The following is a 22,582-nucleotide window of genomic DNA, read 5'->3' as shown; positions in this document are numbered from 1 at the left end:
GGCCTGTGGAGGGTACAAGTCTCCAGGCAGTAGTGGGTTCAGAGGCCATGACGCAGCCATGTGGCCCCTTGCCTGCTTAGTGGCTTTACCTGATTAGTTTGGTCAGGCAGGAGGGGTCCCTGGGGACCAGCAAGGTGGTGGGATAAGCTAAGGAAAGGACAAAGGGGAACGAGCTTCCCTAGGGGGAGGATGTAACATGTGACTGAGGAGGGGACAGACTGATGCTGGGGAAAAGGGAGGGTAGGGGAAGGTAAGGGGAGAGGACTATTGGGGGGGCATGTGCAGGGAGAGGGGTGGATGATGATAGAGGGGGTGGGCAGGGCCTCTGTCCCACCCAAGGTGCTAAGAAAGGGGCTCCAACAGGAGGAGAACAGGGTCTTCTCAGTGCTGACATGCTAAGGAGGAGGAGGAGGGGCACCTGGAAGAACCTGTGGGCTCTGTAGCTCAGCAGCAATTGAGCTTTTGAGAATGAATAAAGGGGGTTGTGAGCAGACGGGGTGGAAAGGGAACAGGCAAGATGGAGTCAGGAAGCTGGAAGTGGGGGACCGTCCAGGCCTGGACGCCGGCCTGGGCTCTGGGAGCAAGAGCGGCGGAATCCTCTGGTCCAGGCCAAGTCAAGGTGGAAGGCAGCAGCCCGGCATCACCTTGCAGCCAGCAAACCTGTCATGGATTCAGAATGAAGGAGGTGAGTGAGAGGGATGGGGTACATGCCAGGGCCTGTCGGTGCCACTGCTGGGTGGACCAGACCCCACACTCAGACCCCATCAAGTCCCAGAACCTGCCTGCCCCCATGGAGCCCCCAGTTGTAGAGAAGGCCTAGTTCCGGGACGGGAGAAGGACGGTGGTCCATGCACCCAGAGCAGGGCTTCAGGCCCCAGCCCCTCCCCTTCCTTCCCCCAAACCTCTGCCCTGGCACCAAAGAATTAAGGGGGTGACTCACCCAAGGGGGTCCTACAGCTTCAGGGAGGTGACCCGGGGGATGTGGAAGAGCTGAGTCTCCTCAGAGCTGCTGGAGCTGTGGCATCACAGAGAGAGTGAGGGACCCCACACAATCCCAGCCCAATGAGGACAAGCCCAGAGCCCCGACTTGCCCTCCTCAGACGCTCTCCGGGGGGAGGCAGAGTCTGAGCAGCAATGCCTGGTGGGTGGGTGTAGCAAGGAGCAAGGGTGGCTCCCTAGTGTGGCTCCTTAGGGACAGCATGCGCCTCCTCTGCCTGGCGGGGAGTCTCAGGAGGGGTGTGGGCTCCTGTTGCCCCCACAGTCCTGGCAGCCCCTCACCTGAGGCGTTTCCAGATGGGATGGAAGTATTTGGAAGTCTTGATAGCAAAGATGATGCTGGGGACCAGGAAGAAGGTGCACCACGCCAGGCAGAACCAGAAGGCGTTCTGGAGCAGAGGGTGTGGGGTTAGCTCGCCGGGGCTGGGCGGCTTTGTACCGCAGGCCCCCACCGCCTCAGTGAGGGGCAGAGCCGAGTGCGGGCCTGGGGCAGGGACCCTGCCTCACCTCAGGTCCTGCTCATGCACCCCCAGGGGGCCTTAATGTCAACGAGCCCATATGAGCGCCCCAGCACTCACCCAGGGGTCAGCCATCATGTCACACAGGATCACGCGGCCATTGTCCAGGGCTCCAGAGAGGGGCTGGCAGGTGGCGATGTGCTGAGTCACCTGTGGCATCCACAGGAGGCAGGTACATCCAGACCCACAGGTGCACACCCCACAGTCAGAGAGAGGTTGACAGACACAGACAGGTCCAGGGACACATGGGGGAGACCAGAGTCGCAGAAACACATGGACAGACACATGGACACAGGAACACAGAGATGTAAGGACACACAGCTCAGCTCCTGCCCTTTCCATCATGCCCCAGCCTGTATTAAGTGCCTACTGTGTGCCTAGCACTGTGCCTGCAGTCACACTCTCCCTGGAGAGGCAGCACAGCTTGCGGAGGCTGGTCAGCGAGGCCTGCAGGAGGAGGCAGGCCTGAGGGCTGGGTTGGACTCAGACAGAATGGGCAAGGGGCCAGCACGACGAAGGGCATGCGGATGGGTGTGGACAGCATGTTCGGGACCCTTGGCCTGTCCCGCTCAAACTCAGGCCTCAGAGAAGGGCTGCCTGGAGGGTGGGTGTGCAGAGCCCAGCTAGCGAGCAGGGGCATGGATGCCAGGTTTGGGAGTCTGGGGTGGAAGAGGGTAGAGCAGAGTGAATGGCTGGTACTGCTGTGAGTGAGTGATCGGCAGTGGCTCTGAGGCCAGGAGTGGCCTGAGCCCCACTCACCTCCTCTCTCACCCAGGCCACGTACTGGGAGAAGTAGCCCATCTGCCGGGTCAGGAAGCACTCACTTTCCTGCAGGAAGGAGAGGAACGCTGGGCTGGCAGGAGTCCCAGGAATCAGCACCCAGTACCCATGCGTGGCACCATCAGGTCAGGGCTGGAGGAGAGGCTGGGGTGGGAGCCATGTGTGCCTCAGCCCCTCGACCCTCCTCTGGCTCTGAGGCAGCCGCCACCCCTCTGCCATCCCTCACTCACGTTCCTCAGGATACGGGTGGCCCAGGCAGGCAGCTCTCCTTTCAGGTGGGTGACCCTGTCCAGGGCACCTGAGGTCTCCCGCTGGGGAGAGGGGACAGGCTCGGTGAGTGTGCCGCTCAGTCAGGGAGCAGCCTCACTCATGAACTCAGCAGATAGCACACAGCACGTCAGCCTGGGGCAGGGTGTTCCGCCCTAAGGTCACAGAGGCCCAGATAGTGGTCCTCAGGGATCTGCTCACCCACTCCAGTTCTTCCCACCCAGCCCTCAGCCTCCCGTGGGACCAGGCAGAGCAGGTGAGGTCCCAAGTCAGCTGGGCCTCTTCCTCCCTCCCTCTGCTGCCCACCTGCTCCACCCCACCCTCCCATCTCCAGAGCCACCTGGAGGTTTGGTGCTGAGAATGCCAGAGCCCTGACACTGATGTTGAGCTTGGCCTGTGGAGGAGAGATGGGGCTGGTCAGGGCAAGAGCAGGATCCGGTGCCTCCCCATTCGTGCCCCCTGCCTGCCTCCCCTCCCCCACAGGCCCCAAGCTCCCTGGGCCTCCAGCTTACCACAAAGCTCTGCTGGGGGAGGACCTTCTCCTGGTAGAGGGTTCTGAGCCCTTGGGCCTCCTCCTGCAGTTGCTTCCCCAGCACAGAATTGCCCTGAGGGGAGACAGGGACAGAATGGCCTCTGCCCAGGACTGGGCAGCCCTTGCCAGCATGTCCTTTACCAAACTGTTCAACCAACATGCTGAGGGGTGTGCATGCCAGGCTCAGATGAAAACACTAAGGTCTCCTTGAACTCCTGGGCCAGATCTGGGTTTGGAGGCCTAAGCTCAAGTTCAAGGTCTACTGCTAGCTTGCTGGGAATCCCTGAGTCAGCCACATAGCCTGTCTGAGTGGCATCTGCTGGGTGGGGCCTATAACCTATCTGGAAAGTAACTTTTAAACTCTAAATATTTCTAAATACAAAGTGCTATTTTCCCAGCGGAGCTGAAACTCCTGAGGGGCAACTGTCATGATATCTGCTCCATCGCACTGTCCTCATGCCACCTGTCCCAGTGGCCCCCACAATCACTGAGCACTTAGAAACATTTGCCCCACGGTGTGATGTCAGACCAGTCAGTTCATCTGATCTCACAGATAGAATAAACGAGGCCCAGGGATGGTAAATGACTTGCCCAAGGCCACACAGCCAATTGGTGGCCGAACTTGAGTCAGAACTGATACTGCAAAACCCTTCAGCCCTGCCGGGGGAGCAGAGCCTCACTGGTGGGAGCCTCAATCCCCTGCCTTTGCCCTTGCCCCCTCCCCAATCCAACCACTCTCACCCCCTCCCATGGCACAGGCCTCTCCCCGACTCCTGCCTGCCCAGTGGGGTCCCTGTTCCCTTCTCACCTGAGAGTGGGACAGTCCTTCCAGATCGTGGGCCAGCTTCTCCACACTGGTGTTCACCACAGGCTTCTCGATCTGGGGGCAGATGGAGGGGCCAGGAGGGGATGAACCCTGGTTCCCCCCCTCCCCTGACTTTCCAGTCTTTGCAAAAGTACTCACACCAGGTAAGTCAGTAGGGACACATCAGCAGGTTTGATTGAACCTGTGACTGACATACACCATTTTCCATTCAGATAGAAGAAAAAAAGTGAGGCACCCTCTGGTGTACCCCAAGGAAGAAACTTCCCACCATCATTTGCCACAGCAGAGGGTTCAGAACCACGGACAGCGGCACTCTCTGTGTTTGGGGGACATTCGCCACAGCCCAGCAGGATGGGGACACCAGGACAGGCCTGGGGCACATGGTTTGGGTCACATGGTCTGGGGACAACCTCCCCCACCCCCCGCCCAGGGACATGGGGAGTTGAGAAAAGATGGAGGGCCGGGACAAGGCGAGATGCACCCCTCCAGCTCCTCCTCGGGCCCCTCTGTTCTACAGCGGTCTGGCCTGAGGGGCCCACGGCTGACCTGGATGAGGAAGCCAGGGTAGTGGATGTTACTAAGCCCACTGCTCTGCAGAGCCTTCAGGTCCCGGAGGCCAGCTGGGCTCAACAGGTCCAGACTCTCCATGTCCACTTTGAGGTTCTGCAACTCCTGCTCCAGCTTGGCCGAGTACTGGGAGAGAGGGGACAGGGTGGGAGCATGTCCAGGCCCTGAGCCAGGGCCCTAGAGCTGCTGTCCTAGATGGGGGGGGGGGGGGGAATCACCAGGGCCTCCATGCTGGATCCTCCCAGCCCCAGACAGACCCCCAGAGACCTCTGCTTCCTACCCACCCTCTCCCTCCAACTCATCCCCACCAATACCCAGCCCCCCTCAAGCACCTGTCTGGCTATTGGACAGCAACACAAACCTTCCCTGGCATCCAGTGTAAAATAGCTTCCCCAGCCCACCTTTCACATCACCATGTGTCAGGGGCTCCAGAGCACCTGTCCCTGTGACATTGTTTATGTGTGCACTTGCCATTGCCATCAGCTCTGTTAGAGCAGTGCCTCCTCCGCCTATTCTGAACCAAACCCTCAGAATCTAGAGCAGGGGCTCACATGTGGTGGGCGCAGGACAAGTGTGTTGAATATGTAAAAGTGAATGGATGGATGGATGATTGAATGACTTAATGAATGAACACAATCACTTAAGACAGATCACAGTTTAAAAAGGAACACTCAGCATTTCCCATCCATTGCTGGAGGAGATTTAAAGGGTATGACATTCAGCCATGTTTAACAGATGAGAGACTGAGTCCAGAAAGGGGCACTCACCTGCCCGAGGTTTCACAGCAGGTTAGAGAATGGAGCCCAGCTATTGTCCCCTCCTGCCCACCACCCTGCCTTCCCAGGGGGAGAAAGGCCTAATTCTTTCTCAGAGGCATCCGTGACAGGCAGGTACAGGAGATATTTGAAGGCAGCCAGAGCTCTCCTGGTGCCCTGGGAAGCACACCTTGTCACACTTATCTCTGCCTCACCAGCTCTTTGAGGACAAGCACTCTTAAGGTCACATTTGATGTTGCCAGATGCCCCAAGGACTGCCCAGTTCCTCTGAACCTGAGGCCCTAATGTCCAAACTCTTCTGTGAGCTGGACCCTCCCCTCCCAGGTCCAGCTGAGACCCCTCCCCACAATAGTCATGACTCCCAGCCAGCAGAGCAGGGTCGCTCTGCCCAGGCCCCTGCTGAAGCCCTCCCTGGCCAGCCTTCCTCCATGGGCAGTGTCTGTTGTGACTGAAACCCGGTATCACCTGCTCTGTGGGCATCTTGTCTGGTTAGAGACACTGGAGGAGGATAAAGCTAAGGCCCCCATTTATAGGTATGGAGTTGGGACTGTCACCTGGACCATGTGGCTATGCTGGCTGGCAGGACTCAGGTACTATGCTGTCCTGTGGGCTGAGAATGAGTGATGGGTTCAAGAGGAGTTGGAAGGTTTTCAGGATGGAGAATCAGGAGTCAGCATGCTCGGGGCAGGGGTGGGGGGTTCCCAGGACATGCTTGGGAAAAGCTCCCTGGGGGCCTGGGAGTCAAAGAACTCTCCCTCACCAGCCTTAGGTGTGGAGAGAGGAAAGGAGAGAACATACACCCTCAGGAGAACCCTGTTCTCCAAGCAGCTCTCATGAAGTAGCTCTTCCTCCTCTGTCCCAGAATTGTTTCCTATGGGCATGGATCCTTTTCCCCCGTTCTATGCACCAAGCTCTGGCAAAGTCCAGTGGCTGAGGGATTGAATACTGCCACCGACTGACAGTGTAAGCTCAGCAAGGGGCCATCCCTAGTGATACCCAACTTCATCACCATCGTTTTCACTGTCACCCCATCCCAACTGCAGCATACCAACCAATGCCTGTCCCGGGCAGGACACACCCTCAGCCTCCTACTCACTGTCACCAGCCTTCCCTACTACCGCCTCAGCTGTGTCCAGTTTTCCTGGAGCACAATGCTCAGAGCTGGCCACGGCCCCAGCACTCACCCACCCACCTGCACATCCCAGAAACCTCCTGGGCTCTAGCCCTTGGCCAGGCCCCTAGCTGCCATCAAGGCCTCTGGACCTGAGGCACCTCAATTGCTCTTGCAGACATCTTAGGTTCAAGGAGATGGTCCCACCACAGAGGCAAGACCGGAGGAGGGGGATCTATAGGAAGGGTGCCCACATCCTCTGGTTCCCTCACCTGGCTCAGATCCAGGTACGTCTCCAGGTCATAGGAGTCATTGAGCTGCAGGACCCTCCAGAGCGGAGCCCCTTTCCTGCACTGCCTGAGGAGGGGCGGAGGGGGGGGACAATGGGTGTCAAAGATGAGAGAGGGGATGGCCAGGGGACTGACGTCACCCTAATGGGACACCCACCTCCGCTCTTCCTCACACCCTGTCCCAGCCCAGGCTTCCTACTCACTGATAAGCCAGGAGGATACTGATGTTCTTCTTCAGACCAAGAAGGTGGGACAAGTTCATGGACGAGGGCAAGTTCCCTGGTGTGTCAACAAACTGGAGATGGGTCAGAGAGAAATGAGCCTGGAGTGGGCAGGGGTAAGGTTGTCCCAGCCAAGGGCCCAGTCCCATGACATCCTGGCTTAGCAGACAACATACCCCTTTGACTCCAGCCCAAACCTGCCTCCAACTCAAATCACCCTGGGCCCTAACACCCAGCAGGGACCCTTCCCACAAACGGGGAGGGAGGTAGCCTGGTCTGCAACAGAGAATCTGGGATTACCTGCTAGAAGCACTGAGGAACCAGGACCCTCAGTTCGCAGAGTTTGAAGAAAGAGGGCTGAGGTCTGGGAGTCCCCGCCCTGGGGCTGGGCATCAGTCCAGGCACTCATGGGCTCTTGCTCCCACTCCTCACCTATTGGTGGTTTTCTGTCTTTCTTGGGCCTTCATCATTGCCCCTTCCTCTCCCTCTTGCCTTCTCTGGCCCCCACTTCCTTCCACCCTCTTTCTGTGCTCATATCTCCTTCCACCCACCTCGTAGAGCTCCCCGCTCTCCCAGCTCCGACACACCAGTGTCTGCACGTTGCCGCCCACCAGGAAGGTGGAGAAGACGAGGAGGATAAGGGGTGCAGCGAAGAGGAAGCCGAGGTTGGCCCCACTGGGGAAGGCAGAAGGGTGGGGGTTGAGGCAAGAGAGACCCTCTGTCCCCACCCACATCCCAGGCCAGCGTGGTCAGCAAGTTGGCTCCAGGGCAGAGCCCTTTGGGGAGAAAAACTCAGAGGACTCCACCACCTTGGCCCAGAGTTAGAAATGCTGACTGTCCCCACCCCGTGCACCCCCATCCTCAATGTCGCTGGGAGCTGGCATCCTAGAGGAAAGGGTAACTGTTTTTGCTCAAAGAGACAGGACTGCTGCCCCCTGGGCCCAGGGCACATAGAGGTGACCAGCTCCAGAGCTCAGCCCTCAACAGGGCCACCTGTCACAGCCAGCCATGACCCACCAGCAGGCACAACTTAGAGGGTCTGAGCGGGACCAGTGCAGCTGACCTGTAGGGCTTTTTTGGGAGGTAGGCACAGCCCCATGTTGGGGCCTGAGCTTAGAGAGTAAAACATGGGCTGGATTTCAGCCCCCACCCACCCCTTTGGCCAGGCACCCTTATGCAGTGAGCAGCCTGCACAACTGAATGTGTCAGTCCTGGCCTTAGAGACCATCTAGTCCAGAGCAAATAGATTCTATCTCTGGGGCCACCTCCTATTGGTGGTGCTGCCTGGAGGCAGGGTTAAGAAAGATCCCAGGCTCTGTCTGGGCTCAGTGGGAGTGCCCTTTGGTTACTATCATTGCAACTGGTGTGGAGGTGTAAGTGCTTCTGTGTTGTTATGGGGCCCAGATGGGTTACTAATTTGCCATGACCACCCAGCAAGTCAGTCTCTCAGTGCCGAGGACAGAAGGAGTGTCCGTGGGCACAGGGGAACCTGGCCAGCCTGACGGGAGAGACCCTACCCTCTCTACACCCTTCTTACACCATGAGGATGCGGGCTCCAGCCCTGCCCTTGGCCTCCAAGTGGCTGCGGTCCCGCTGGGCAGACAGCCCCCAGATGCCCAGGTTGAGGCCCACGAGGTTACAGACCACCACAAGCAGGACCACAGAGCACAGAATGTAGCCCACAATCCACCTGCCACAGAGAAGCGGGTGTCACTGAGGAGGGATAGGCTAGCATAGGACCTAGTGGCTGGGTGGGGCCACTAACCCCAAGGCTGGGGACTTAGAGTGCAGATTTGGACACTTCCTGACACCCCCTTTCCCTCCCCCCCCCCCCCGCCCCGCTCCTATGGGGTCTATAGGCTCAGATCTCAAGGGCACGCAGCCAAGGTTGGGACACAGGGGCCCAAGGAGTAAAGGATCTTGGCTTAAAAGGAGGCAGAGGCTTAGTACAACAAGGAGTTGATGGGAACTGTAATGGGGCCCTGGTGACCAAGAGGCTGGGCTGCTGACTCCACCCCCACCCCCATGGGTCCCGAGCACCTGTATTTCTCGTATCTCTGCACCTCCTTCAGGTAGGGGCGGCTACTGTTTTCCACCTTCTCCAGTGCCTGGCTCCAGCGAGAGGCCGCCTCCCAGTTTGGGAACGCTTTGGCCAGTGTCTTCAGCCCTCTAGGTTGCTGGGCCACTGCCTTCTTCAGCTCTGCCATAAGCAGCAGGGGCTTATGGGTTGGGGAAGGCACCCAGGGGCCCAGGGAGAAGGATGGGCAGGAAGATCACCTGGGACCCACAGAGAGGGCCCACTCTGTCCAGGCCCAGCCCAGGAACAGCCGTCAGCCTCCACCCACGGCCCCACTCCTCAATCAGCGAGCCTGTCGTTAGGGGTGGAGTGGGGTGGCATGCTGGGCAGCCAGCCTGGCCCCTGGGCAGGGCCTTACCTTTGACCACATCGGCCAACTGCAAGGGAGCCAGGAGTGGGAGGGCGTTAAAGGTGCTGTTCTCCTGCCAGAGCAAAAGGCAGCTGTGCCTCCCGCTCTATACCTGGGGATCCCCGCGTGGGGACCTCGACACCACCAGGCCCAGGGGGAGGGGATCTCACTTTGTGCTCCCAACTCTGGAAATTGGGAAACAGCCTTCCCTTGGTTCTCTTGGTCGATGGCTTCTTTCCCTTTCCTGGGCCCTGCCTGACTCACCTCCCCAGAGCTCCTCGATGACCCTCCTTTTGATCCCCAGCCCTCGTGCCTAGACTATTGCAGTAGACTCCCATGTCTCCCATCTGTCCTGCACATGACTGCTAGGTGTATTTCCCTAGAGTCCATTCTAACCCACTCTCGCAGCCTCAGCTCCCACTCCTTCCTCCTGGAACCCTCTGCTGCAGCCACCTCACACAGCCTCACCATTTCCTCAACTCAGGCATTCCAGGCCCTGGGTCACAGGTGCTGGCTCATGCTGTGGGGTCCCCCACAGCCATGTCCACCCAGGAGATCCTGCCTGCCTGCCTTCGGGGCTCAGCTGCAGGTTCCCTCCCTGGCTACCCAGCCCCCACACCCTGAGGGTCCTAGCTCTTGCTTCTGAGTTCCGGGCCTGCTTCCCCCACCAGACAGTGTGCACTCAAGAACTGGCATCCATCGCAAGATTCCAGCCCTGGGTACCATGTGATGGTGAGGCCCTGCTTTGACCCAAGTCTTAGGTTCAACTGGGCAAGCACCCGAAAGGGGGAAACTGAGGCTCCTCACTGTGAGTTCTCTGGCAGGAGCGGGAGAAGCCAGGTAGACAGGGTAGGCACTCACCTCCTGGACCATGCTGGAGAAGTTGGCCTCCGGGACCCCCTCCAGGCGATGAAGGACATCGTCCACATGGGGCACCTGAAATTGGAGGGGAGGTGGGTAATGACAAAGGCCTGAAAGGAATCCCTGAGGGAAGATGGGGGCAGAGGCCACTGAAGCCTCAGTGTCCTCATGTGTAAAATGTCGGGACCAGCAGAGCCCTCTGTCCTGGGCGGCAGTGAGACCTCAAGGAGCTCATGGCACACTTTGTGCCATAGGAAAGCTGTTGCCCCTCTGCCAGGATGACCAACATTAGCCCCGGGAGGGTGGAGAAGCATGGGAGTCTGCCTCGGGAAACAGGGGACTCCGGGGGCAGCAGGCAGGGCAGCCCCCCTCACTCTAACGGCCTCTTCTGGCCTGCACCTGGCTAAAGTCAGCTCCCAGCTTCAGGACATGGGCCTGGCTCAGGGTCTCCTGGCAGCCCTGGCAGCTGGGCTCCTGCAGCAAGCCACGGAGGCGCTCTCGGTGCACCGAAATAGCCTGATCCAGGTCCTGCTGCCCCTCCCGCAGCTCCAGGAGGGTGGCATTCAGGACTCGGAGGTGGTCCACGGAGACCTGCAGGGCTGAGAGACACCCCCCCACACACACACACAATCTTGACTGAGCAGTCCCCCCACTGCTGCCGGCATCCTCAGAGGCCTGGAGGGAAGCAGAACATCTCCCCCGCCCCCCCCCCCCCGCCCCCACCCAGCCAAAGGGAGATGCCAACATTGACCTCTAACCTCAACAGTTATAAGGGAAATGGCCCCAGGGCGCATTCAAGCAGGATCTGGGCAAGGGTGCCCAAGGGGATCCTAGGACAAAGCCAAGGGTGGGGCTTGGCTAAGGCGGCAAAAGAAATCCGGGGCGAGTGAGGGTGGGGCCTGGCCTCCAGAGACACCACCCAGGACGCTGGTTCCACTCACCCTGGCCCAGGCTGAGCAGTGAGGCCAGCATCTCATACACCGCGCTCCTGAGCTGGGTATGGATCACGCTCCCGATGCTCACGGCAACACCTGAAGAGCACAGGGCAGTCTGAGGGCTGGTCCCCAGGCGCAAGAGCCCTCCCTGCCGGTTCATCCAGCCTCCCCAGGTTCTGTAGCAGCCTGACTGCCCAGCTGGTCCCAATCCCCACCTCTGTGAGGATATTCCCAGGGGGAGCCCAGGATGAGGGGATGAGAGGGCCCCTCAAGACAGACCTGGGCATCGGGGCCCAGGGGCTGGCCCAGCTGCCAGCCAGCTCTAATCCTCACCATCCAGGTCCTTCAAGACGCGATTCTGGAGAACGGAGAACTGCTGTGCCACAGCCTGCAGCTCCTAGGCAACACAGTTTGGTCACCTGACAGCACCCCCTCCATCCTTTCCCAGACCTTCCCCCGACTCAGGGGTGCATTTATGTATTACAGTGACTCTCCAGCAGAGGGCAGCCAAGTACATGTTGGAAGGAGCCCCCTTTGGGCTAATTTGCAGGACCCACTCTGCTCTGACCTGCCTAGGCCTGGTGCTCATGTGGTGAGGTGTTACCCGGGGCTCACCTGGGGGACATCAGAGACCAGGCCCTGGAGGCTGAGCAGCGTCTCGGGCACGGCCTCGACACTGGGGCCCATGTGCTCATGCACACGCTGGTTGGTGACAAAGGCACAGACAACACCAATCCTGTGGGATGGGGGCGGAGGAAGGAACTCGCTGGATGTCCTTGGGCACCTGGGCCTGGGCCCACCCTCCCGCCTGAGCCGGGCACCCCTCACAGCAGCACGAGGGTGGTCAGCAGCAGGAAGGTCATGAGGGTGCCGCGCTCACAGGCCATCTCCTTGTACTCCGTCTTCACTGGGCTCCCACAGCGCTGGTGGCCACGGCAGCAACAGAAACAGAGCCCGGCAGTGGGCACCACCAGGAGGTAGAGGCCCGCGATGACAGCACACACCACATAGCCAGCCTCGTACCGCACCACCTGCAGGGCAGGCGACAAGGCTGTTCTGACCCACCAACCAGCCTGCCCTGCAGGACACCCTGGGGCAACCAGGAGGGCTGATGCACACAGCAGGCACTTTCACGAATGTCCTTGAACCCATGCAAGTTCACATGTCCTTATTGTTGTTTACCACCTTACAACTGAGGAAACTGCCCTCCAGGGAGGTCGGGCTTCACTGCAAACCCCAGTTAATGGCAGAGCTGTGGTTTGAAATCAGGTCTGCTGACTGCAGGGCTTATGAAAGAGAGGAAGGGATGCCCAAGACCCACCCTGGGGGACAGCCAGCAAGGCGGGCTGAGCTGAGGGGGCCGGAACTTCTGGCCCCCAGGCTCAGCCTGAACTCCCTCTCCACCCTGCCCAGACTCACCTCATCCACCTTCACGGAGGCCGGCTCATTCAGCAAGTTCCTCACCAGCTCTATGGAAAAAGTCAAGCTGGGGGCTTGAGGCAGCGACTGCTCTGCCCCTGTTCCCACCCCCACACCAGGAGAGATGGGCTCTCTGGAGAGTCTCCTCCCACCACCAAGGAACCTTGGGAGAAGGCAGTGTCACCACAGCCCCTGGCCATCATGCCCAGGCCTCAGGATGGAGGGGCTGAGGGAAGGCCTGGCCAGCCCCTCCTCCTGGACCCTCAGGCTGGCCCTGAAGCAGGAAGCCAAGCCACCGGCCTGGTTAAGAGTGGAGAAGAGCCTGGCCTAGCAGCTCCTCCCCTGGAGAGGCAGGGGACAGGCTGAGAGGACCCTGCAGCCCCTCCTGCTCCTCCCAGCCCCTACCACCACTAGACCCAGAAGAAATCTTAGCCAACGCTTTGGGAACTTCTAATGTAACCTCTATATTAGGTCAGAGACTGAGGCTCAGAGAGGAAAAGGGCTCACCCAAGGTCACACAGGAAGATCCTAGAAGGGTCTCCAGGTGATGCCCCTGGGCAGGAAGATGGGGGTGGGAATGCTGGGGATCCCGCCCTCCAAAAACCCTGCTCCATGATGGAAGGGGACAGGGTGCTGGCCAGGACCCAGTCCCGCCCGTGGCCCGCCTGGGGAGAGCACACTCACCGGCAGGGAAGGGGTTGAGCTGCACAGTGGAGAGGAAGCGACCCACTGTACCATAGAGATGGTCCAGGGGCCCTGGAGCGCGCACACGAGGGGCCAGCCACCGGTCCCTGGCTGCCCGCGTGAAGGTCAGGCGCGTAGCTGGGCCAAGGGACTCACAGTCCATAGCCCGCGCCCCCGGCAGACTCAGGGCCAGCATTAGGCCCAGGCCCAGGCCCAGAAGAGGCGCCATGAGGTCGCCTGCAGCTCAGGGCAGGCGGATGTGGGCTCAGGCGGCAGAGAGTGCGGGAGGCGCACAGGGCCGGCTGTGCATCCTTCACCAGCCTCCGTCCTTCATATCTCAAAACTGGCCTGACAGGTTTGGGCTCCAGAGCTACCTGGGCGCTGGCCCAGAGCGCTGGAAGGGCAGGGTGGAGGCCTGGAGTTGGGGGCAGGGCCTGTTAGGACCGCCCTCAGCACCTGGGCTGTGGGAGCCTGGGAGCTCTAGCCCCTCCCCAGGTCCTCCTGGGAGGGCTGCCTCCGAGCTGGGTTAGAGACGCACTCAGTAGCTCTGGATTGGCTATGGTGGCCCAATTTCAAATATTATATTCTGTGCTCAGACCAGCAGCCCAGACTGGGGGCTGGAAAAACAGCCACCCAGGGTGGCAAGAGCAGCCTTCCAGGCCTAGGAGCCAGGCTCCTCTTCCAGCTCCTTCTGGGGCCCGCTGTCCTCTTGCCCACACCTCTGCTGCCAGGCCCATCTGGAGCAGAGAGGCCACCAGGCTTTGACCCGAGTGGTTCTCGAAGGAGCCACTCAGGCAGGCACAGGCCTTTGGGTGGGCAGATCCCCACCAAGGTGGGCCCTCTGGCCCAGGAGTGCCCCATCCAGTCACAGCTGTGAGAACTGATCCAGGCTATACCCCGCGATGTGTCTACACAGGCCTCTGCTTTCTAAATGGCTGTGTGCCTAATACCGAGACACTGCCTGTGGCTGAGCAGGTCCTGGGGAAATACGCCAAGCGGATGGGGATGATCCTGGCAGCATTATCCATCACACCAAACCCACCCCGATGGCCACCCGATGAGGGAATCGGTAAAATGTGCATCTCACATGACCCCCCAGGCAGTCATTAAAGAAACTGCTGTGGAAATGGCTCTTTGACCTGGAAGATACTCACAGGGCACTAATGCGAGCAAATGGCTGATCACGTAACAGGACACGAGGGAAGGCATGCAACGCGAGCAGCTCTGGGTAAAGCCGGCTAAAATCACGGTCGATTTTTATCCTTTTCTGCTCATCTCTAATGCCCAATGTCTTTGCCTGACACATGTGTTGTTTGTGTCCAAAGAAGTAATAGGAGTTTGTGAGTTTCCATGGGAGCCCTGGAGGGAGGGGCTGCTGCCCTGGTTTTTGGGGTGAGTGAGTTGCTCAAGGATTTTTTGCTGCTCATGATGGGGAGGGGGGTTCCTTAAATTTGAGTCAGGATCAAGTTGGCAGCAGCATCCTTTCCCTTCCCATCACTGTCCCACAGTTTTCTTAGAACTGGGGGACAAGAGGCACAGTGGTGGAAGGAAAAGTCCTGTTAATAACGGGGTACACACAGGAAACGGGGCCTCATCAAAGGGTGACTCAGAGACGAGGATCACTGAGGAATGGGCTAGGGGTGTCCTGGCTCCTCGGTTCCGGGGGTGTGTGTGTGGGGGCAGCACTGCCCCTGGAGGCCCAAGGCAAGTATGTGGCGGGAGGCCCCTGACCACTCTGCCCTGGCACTGCCGCATAAATGAAGGCTGTACCCAACTCCCATCCTTCCTGTCTGACTCACCTGAGCCCAGCGCCTGTGCTGGGCCGCCCTGCCCCCAGGCTGCCATCAGGAAGGGCTGCTCTTCCGGAGCCTGCCTGCCCCTCCTCTTTCTCTCCTCCTCCAAATGAAGCTGTTAAAAAGTTACTCGCCTGGCGATGGCTTTCTGACTTCAGTTCTGCCACCAGCAGGATGGAAATACCCCTTTCCCAGCTGAATCCCATCCACTTATGAAGCAATCAGTAGCTACGATCTGGCTTTTTTTAGTATTTTCTGAGTTGGGCGCACTGGGGACAGTGGAGTTATGTCCCCACTTCCTGGGGAGCACTAGAAACCTTTGGGGCTTGGGGTCATAAGCAGCCCAGGCCCAGGCTTGTCCCTCACCCTTCCTCTCTCTTTTTTTTTTTTTCTGTTAAGTAACTATTTTTTTTTTATTGTCTAAAGTTTTACATAAGCCACCTTTTTCCCCAATTCACACACACCTCCCCCCACCCCCAGCCATTCTCACCCCAGGCAAGCCCCCACCGCCCCGGTGCCTGTATCCATTGGTTATGCTAATATGCATGTACACAAGTACTTTGGTTGCTGTCTAACCACCCCCCTCCCCTGCCACTTGTCTCTGGATCTATTCTTGTTCATCAAATTATGTTGATCAGAGAAACCAAGATGGCGGCATAGGTAAACACCTAAACTGCTGCCTCACACAACAATTTCAAAACTACAACTAAAAGACAAAACAGACATCATCCAGAACTACAGGAAGGCCGGCTGAGTGGACATTCTACAACTAGAAGGAAAGAAAAAAACACACTGAGACTCAGAGGAGCTGCAGGAGGCAGAGGTACTGAGACGCACGTGCGGAGAGGACTGGCAACTGAGTGCGTGGCTGGCTTTCTCAAGCGGAAGGGAGACAAAAGCTCCCAACTGCGCTGAACTCCAGTTCCGGGCAAGACTCTGGGGACCCAGACTCATACGGGGTGAAACTGGACTGTCAGGAAAAAGAAAAGCACACTGAGACTCAGAGAAACTGCAGAAGGCAGAGGTACCGAGGCGTGCGCGGAGAGGGCAGGCAACTGAGTACACGGCTGGCTTTCTCAAGTGGGAGGGAGACAAAAGCTCCGGACTGCACTGAACTCCAGTTCCAGGCGAGACTCTGGGGACCCAGACTCATTTGGAGAGAAACTGGACTCTCTGGCAGCAGGCGGAACTCGAGGGCGGCTTTCTCTCAGAGGTGCTTGCAGTGATTACCACGGGACACTGAGACACAGAGGCTTATTAGGGCAGGGCTGATGGGAAACTAATGCTGTCTGCTCTGCCCTGAGACTCCACCCCATCCAAGCTGAGCACAGAGGCTTCTGCAAGTCTTGTCTCATAGGGTGTCTCCAGCACAGAAGTTCTCCCATCGTAGACACAGCTGATCCTCACAGCCAATTGGCCTGGAGGTCAATTCCTCCCAGTGATACCAACAACAATCAAGGCTTAGCTACAACAAGACTGTGCACACAGCCCACAAAGGGGTGCACCAACAGTGTCCACCTCAGGTAACTGGGGAGGCTGAGCCACTGGGCCCTATAGAACACCTACCACACAAAGCCACTCTATCAACTCAGGGAAGCAGCCAAAATGCGGATACAAAGAAACAGATCACAAATGAAAGAAATGGAGGAAAGCAAACAACTGGATATAGAGTTCAAAACCACGGTTACAAAGTTTTTCAAGAATTTTCTAGAAAAGGCCAATAAATTTAGCGAGACCCTCAAGGATATGAAAAAGGACCAACTAGAAATTAAGCATACACTGACTGAAATAAAAAATATTATACAGAGATCTAACAGCAGACTACAGAATTGCAAGAATCAAGTCAAAGTTTTGAAATACAAAGAAGCAAAAAACACTCAACCAGAAAAGCAAAAAGAAAAAAGAATCCAAAAATTTGAAGATAGTGTAAGGAGCCTCTGGGACAACTTCAAGCGTACCAACATCCGAATTATGGGGGTGCCAGAAGAAGAGAGAGAGCAAGATACTGAAAACCTATTTGAAGAAATAATGACGGAAAACTTCCCCCACCTGATGAAAGAAATTGACTTACAAGTCCAGGAAAGGCAGAGAACCCCAAACAAAAGGAATCCAAAGAGGACCACACCAAGACACATCATAATTAAAATGCCAAGAGCAAAAGACAAAGAATATTAAAAGCAGCAAGAGAAAAACAGTTAATTACCTACAAGGGAGCACCCATACGATTGTCAGCTGATTTCTCAACAGAAACTATGCAGGCCAGAAGGGAGTGGCAAGAAATATTCAAAATGATGAATAGCAAGAACCTACAACCAAGATTACTCTACCCAGCAAAGCTATCATTCAGAATTGAAGGTCAGATAAAGAGCTTCACAGGTAAGAAAAAGCTAAAGGAGTTCATCACCACCAAACCAGTATTATATGAAATGCTAAAGGGTATTCTTTAAGAAGAGGAAGAAGAAGAAAAAGGTAAAGATAAAAATTATGAACAACAAATACGTATCTATCAACAAGTGAATCTAAAAATCAAGTGAATAAAAAAATCTGATGAACAGAATAAACTGGTGAATATAATAGAATCAGGGGCATAGAAAGGGAGTGGACTGACAATTCTCGGGGGGAAGGGGGTGTGGGGGTGCAGGAAGAGACTGGACAAAAATTGTATACCTATGGATGAGGCAGAGGGTGGGGTGGGAACCGGGTGGAGGGGAGCTATGGGGGGGAAAAAGAGGAACAATTGTAATAATCTGAACAATAAAGATTTATTAAGTTAAAAAAATTATGTTGATCATTATATCCCACATATGAGTGGGATCATGTGATATTTATCTTTTCCCAACTGGCTTATTTCACTTAGCATTATGTGCTGCAGTTCCATCCACGCTGTTCCAAATGATAAAAGTTCCTTCTTTTTTATAGCGGCATAGTATTCCATTAACTCAAAGACAGGATTTCTCCAAGAAAAGACAAATGTACCAGCCTCTTTCTTAGGTGAAGGTAGAGGGTTGATGAAGACACTGAATCTGCCTGTTGGCAGTGGACAAGGTGAGGCAGGAAGAAGTGATCTTCCGGAGTCAGTGGCCACACCAGGCCTTCCCAAGTAATTCTCTCTTTTTAATCCTCACATGAGGGTGGGTAAAAAGAGGAGGGCAGGGGGAGAAAGAGAGAAATATCGATCAGTTGTCTCCTGCATTCACCCCGACCAAGGATCGAATCTGCAACCTTTTTTGGTGTGTGGGATGGTGCTGCAACCAACTGAGCCACCGGGCCAGGCCCCAGGCAGAATCTTGATGGAACAATCTGTCATCAGACTGGCTGGCCAGCCCCAGACTCCTCCCCTCCCACAATCCCACCTGGAAGAGCAGGCAGGGCTCAGAGGCCCCGCACTGGGCGCTGGAGGGAGCAGAAATGAAACTGCTGGTGTAACCCAGTTCTTTGGAGGGTCGAGCAAATGGGCTGTGTGGGGGCTGGGCTCACTGGCAGCAGCCATGCCCCTGCAGCAGACTGGAGGGCTTTCAGAAGTGGGATTGGGCTCCAAGTTTGGTGCTGTTCTGCCTCCTTTTGTTCATGCCTTTCTGGGCATCGGGGCATACGCGCAGGTCCCTTCCTCTTGCTACCCCCTGGGGTCCTCTGCCCTAGAAATTCTTTGATTGACCTGGGATCAGCTAACCATGGTTACCTTGGGAACACTTCCTGGGGCCACTTTCCCACCCCCTGGCTCACACATTCTCAGTTTGATGGTCCCTAAACCCTACAGCCCTGAGCTAGGAGAGGGGAGTGTGGAGGTGGAGACCTGGACAAGGGGAGGGACTCCACCCTCCAGAAAGCAGTTGGGAGGACAGCCGTTGTGGCCACCCTCTGGGAACAGAAAGAGGAACTGTCCAGCTGTCCTCAGAAAACAGCAGACCAGAGGGCTGGTTCCTCTTTTTGCTGCCTTAGGTGTCCACCTGTGCCCTGGGAGCAGGTCGTAAACCAACCCAAGGGGACAAAGACCGGGTCATCAGACCACGGAGGCTAGAGTGGGCATTCATGGGCCACTGAGGCTAGAGCGGGCATTAACGGGCCACCTAGGCTAGAGAGGGCATTCATGGGCCACGGAGGCTAGAGCGGGCATTTATGGGCCACCGATGCTAGAGCAGGGCACTGCCCTAGTGAACACACTTGATGGCAAGAAGCAAACACCCGCTAAGGCCGCTGAGAGATCTGAGAAGTGGGAATTTGTAGTAGGGATAGGAGTCATTTGAGGAGTACAAGCATGGGATCTGGAACTGGGCCTGGGGAGCTTGGAGCCCAGATCCTGTGCCCGCTGCTCTGTCTCCGACAGTCCTTGGGCCAAAGCTCTCCCCAGCATGCACTGTCTGGGATCCTCTGTGTCCAACAAGGCAGAGCAGGCCGTCCTGCCAATCAGAATGGACCTGTTCTCCCAGGTAGGCAGTCAGCACAGCCCGCAGCACCACAGGCCACATTCTGAATCTTGGGAGAAAGAAAACAACGGCCCCACTGGAGGCAGCATCCCCCAGCCACCACGGTCCAGCCCTCTGTGATAGCCTTACGTGGTGCCTGCACAGCTGCTGGGCCAGCACAGTGGGCGGTGGGTGTGTGGGCACAGTCCTCTGAGCAGGAGGTAGCACTCAAAGGGTGCTGGTCACAGTTGTTCCAAAAACCCACCAAATGCATAGACCACCCAATGAGTGTCATTCTGAAAGTTTTAGGTGAGAATTCCATGAAAGGGAATGAAGGGCTACCTTGGTGAGAATATGTTGGAGAATTTCCACCACCATGAGCCTAGAACCAACTCTGGTTTCTTGTCTCTCATTCTTGCATCCAGACAATCAACTGTGTCCTTCCAGTGCCACCTCCCAAGAAGGTCTCCAGAATGGACCATGGAAGCCCTGGCCTGTGTGTTCAGTGGTTAGAGTGCTGACCCCTGCACCAAAGAGTCACAGGTTCAATGCTAGGTCAAGGGCATATACCTTGGTTGCAGGTTCAATCCCCTGGCTCCAGTCGGGGTGAGTGAGTGAGTGAGGCAACCAATGGGTATCTCTCCCCCTGCCCATCCTCGTGCTTCCCTCCCTCCCTTCTACTCTCTTAAAAAAAAAAAAAAAAAAAAAAAAAAAAGAATGCATCATGGAAAATGCAGGTCAGACTATGTGACTCCCTGGCGTCAAGCCCTTCAGTGCTTCAGCGCCCTGCACCAGCCTCAGGGTAAGTGAAAGCCATCATCTGTGCCACCAGGTCCCTCACTTGGGGAGGGAGGGTAGGACGGAGGGGCAGTGGGCTCTCAGCCCCCTGCAGCTTCCGGAAGTGCTCACTATCACTGTACACGCCTCTCTGCCCTTCCCTGCCCACATGATGCCCTACCCCCATTCTCCTCGCCTCTCTTTTACCCCATTTCTGCCCATCCTTTAGCCTTGGCTCCGTGCCATCTTCTCTTGGAGGCCCTGGCGTTCCCAGCGCAGTGAGGGATCCCTTCAGGCCCCGACGTTATCTGTGCACGCGTCTGCCTCCCCACGTGTTCGGACTTGTATCATCCACCTCAGCCCCAGCACAGTCCCCAGACACAGACATGCTCCATAAATGTCTTCCTGGCCTTGAGGAAAGCGGATTTCAAAACATTCGAAGATAAAACATGTTCTCAAGACCAGAGTTTGGAAATGAGTGTGCTTCCCGCAGAGATGGGAGTGTCTCCAGCTGAAATCTGCCGGTGTGGGGTGGGTGGGCCTGTGAGGGAGGGTGGGGCGGACACAGAGGTGCTCCCTGGTGAGCACCTTGTGCCTGGGACCGATTTCCCGAGCCTGGCCAAGCAGTAAGGATGCGCGTGGGGTTTGGGCACGTGCTGGAAGGTTCCCGTGACAGCCACTGCAGGCGTGGCTCTCGCAGGGCCACCGGGGCACGGCCAGGAGGCCACAGGCTTGTGGGACCTCAAGCAGCTTCCCTGTCAGAAGTGGTCAGGTGGGGGCCGGGGGGCAGGGCCCAGGCGCACAGGCTCTCGGTGGCAGGGGGAGCTTCCAGAAGAAGCGGCCAGTGCTAGAGGCCCTCCACGAGGCCTTGCCGTGGGGGCTTTGGTCCTGGCAGCCCAGGCCCCCGGGGAGGTTCTGCACCCTCTGCCTGGCCAGGGACCAGAGGGTTGCTTGTCTTCAAGCCTCGTTGGTGTCTGCGTCAGCTGAGAAGACAGCGTCTTCCTCATTACCATGGCCCCCTCAGCCCCCCCAGGCCCCCCCACAACCCCCTGACCCCCTCAGCCCCCCTCTCTCCAGGTCAGCTCCCCGCTCTCCTGCAGTACTTGTGGCCGTGGTCCCCGGGAGAAGGCAGGCAGAAGTCTGGTTTCAGAGCCTGGGCACTGGGGGCCTCCTACTGCCCTTGAGCATCAGGGGGCAGGCTCTGCCCCTGGGAGCCCATCGTCAGAAACAGTGCAGCTGAGATGAGCCGCTGGCCTGTGGGAAAGGGCCTGAGCCCCGTCTTCCTATCACAGGTGTGAGGGGAGGCTGCTCTTTGGAAGTCCATGCGTCCTTCCCTCCTCTGCAGGGCTCGGCAGAACCACTGATGGAGCTCAGTCGGACCCCGAGCCTCCTCCTGGGTACCTCTTATACTGCAGCTAGAAAACCTGACCGCCTTGTCCCCTTGAGACTGTGCAGAGCAGACACAGGGTGTAGGCAAGAGGCCCCTACCAGCGGAGGCTGCCGTGACCAGGAGACCGGTGCCGCCCAGAGGGTGGAGTTTCAGGTGGCGTGCTGCCTGCTCTGGCTCAGGGCCTGCCTCCTGTCAACACCACCACACAAACCCCGGAGCTCAGGTGCCTGGTCCTGATGACAGAGAGAGGATTCGGAAGAATCTCCGCCCACGGGAAGGGTGGGTTCAAACCCACAGCAGGAAATGGAGCTGGGGAAGCATGATGGCCGATTGGCAGACAGATTCTTAGATGCGTAACCATTTGTGGAAACAAAAGGAGAAAGCTGACAGCAAGTCAGCACGAGTCAGTAATGAGGCCAGACAACCAAGAAGCCTTGGTAATGCGAGAGGCCCAAGAGGTCGAAGGTGCCCCCTGCAGAGGCCCAGTGCCACCGTCCTGTGCTGTTCGGCCCTGCTCCGAAGCGTTTACTCCCTCCGGGACAGTGGGAGCAGAAGAGGCAGGGCCAGAGCACCTGTGCCAGGCTGGGAGCCACTGAGGGCCAGGAGGAGGGCACGGGGGCGTTTCAGGGAAAGACCCCATTGCATTCTGTTCTTTGTGCCAGAAGCAGCCAAGAGACCTGCCCTGCCTGCCCAGTCTGCTCCCACCTCTCCCACCCACCCTCCATCTTTACAGACCTGGCCGCCCACGCCTGGCCCCCCCCCTCAGCGTCACAGCCTCAGTGTCACAGCCTCAGCTCACAACCTCTGCGGGATGAGGGCCGCGCAGACCAGCCCTCCCGGGGCCCCACTCCAGCAGCATCTCCCTTTCTTGTGTGCATCACCCAGGCTGAGGAAAGGGCTGAGTGTCGCAGTCCCCCTTGACCAGGGGAGAGGACATAGGGACCACACTGACACCCTTGGTCCCAGGCACCACTGCCCCCTGCAACAGCCCCTCGCAGGCGCACCCCCAG

The 22,582-nt window shown here is 57.5% G+C and overlaps 1 protein-coding gene across 5 annotated transcripts in view; it reads right to left on the bottom strand.

Moving 5' to 3' along the window:
* Window positions 1-530: 530 nt before the first annotated feature.
* The window catches only part of PROM2 (prominin 2), a 99,384-nt gene continuing 77,332 nt past the window's right edge, over window positions 531-22,582 (bottom strand). For 2 of the 5 annotated variants that reach the window (XM_080685892.1, XM_080685893.1), the window contains 23 exons: window positions 12,526-12,575; window positions 11,935-12,137; window positions 11,722-11,842; window positions 11,440-11,503; window positions 11,113-11,202; window positions 10,571-10,770; window positions 10,172-10,246; window positions 9,320-9,383; window positions 8,925-9,084; window positions 8,422-8,574; window positions 7,436-7,559; window positions 6,867-6,958; window positions 6,646-6,730; window positions 4,466-4,612; window positions 3,902-3,973; window positions 3,074-3,166; window positions 2,902-2,955; window positions 2,525-2,605; window positions 2,274-2,342; window positions 1,575-1,664; window positions 1,279-1,385; window positions 941-1,015; window positions 531-660 (listed from right to left, as the gene is read on the bottom strand). In XM_080685892.1, the coding sequence (XP_080542018.1) occupies window positions 952-1,015; window positions 1,279-1,385; window positions 1,575-1,664; window positions 2,274-2,342; window positions 2,525-2,605; window positions 2,902-2,955; window positions 3,074-3,166; window positions 3,902-3,973; window positions 4,466-4,612; window positions 6,646-6,730; window positions 6,867-6,958; window positions 7,436-7,559; window positions 8,422-8,574; window positions 8,925-9,084; window positions 9,320-9,383; window positions 10,172-10,246; window positions 10,571-10,770; window positions 11,113-11,202; window positions 11,440-11,503; window positions 11,722-11,842; window positions 11,935-12,137; window positions 12,526-12,575 (2,258 nt within the window). In that variant the 3' untranslated portion in view covers window positions 531-660; window positions 941-951. Of the gene's footprint in view, window positions 661-940; window positions 1,016-1,278; window positions 1,386-1,574; window positions 1,665-2,273; window positions 2,343-2,524; window positions 2,606-2,901; window positions 2,956-3,073; window positions 3,167-3,901; window positions 3,974-4,465; window positions 4,613-6,645; window positions 6,731-6,866; window positions 6,959-7,435; window positions 7,560-8,421; window positions 8,575-8,924; window positions 9,085-9,319; window positions 9,384-10,171; window positions 10,247-10,570; window positions 10,771-11,112; window positions 11,203-11,385; window positions 11,504-11,721; window positions 11,843-11,934; window positions 12,138-12,525; window positions 12,576-22,582 lie in introns of those variants that run through there. The other 3 variants (XM_080685894.1, XM_080685895.1, XM_080685896.1) reach the window with 3 other exon arrangements.

The sequence above is a fragment of the Plecotus auritus genome (genome assembly GCF_963455305.1).
Source record: "Plecotus auritus genome assembly, chromosome: 8".
Classification (NCBI taxonomy): Eukaryota; Metazoa; Chordata; class Mammalia; order Chiroptera; family Vespertilionidae; genus Plecotus; species Plecotus auritus.
This window is presented reverse-complemented; position numbering and strand designations above follow the sequence as displayed.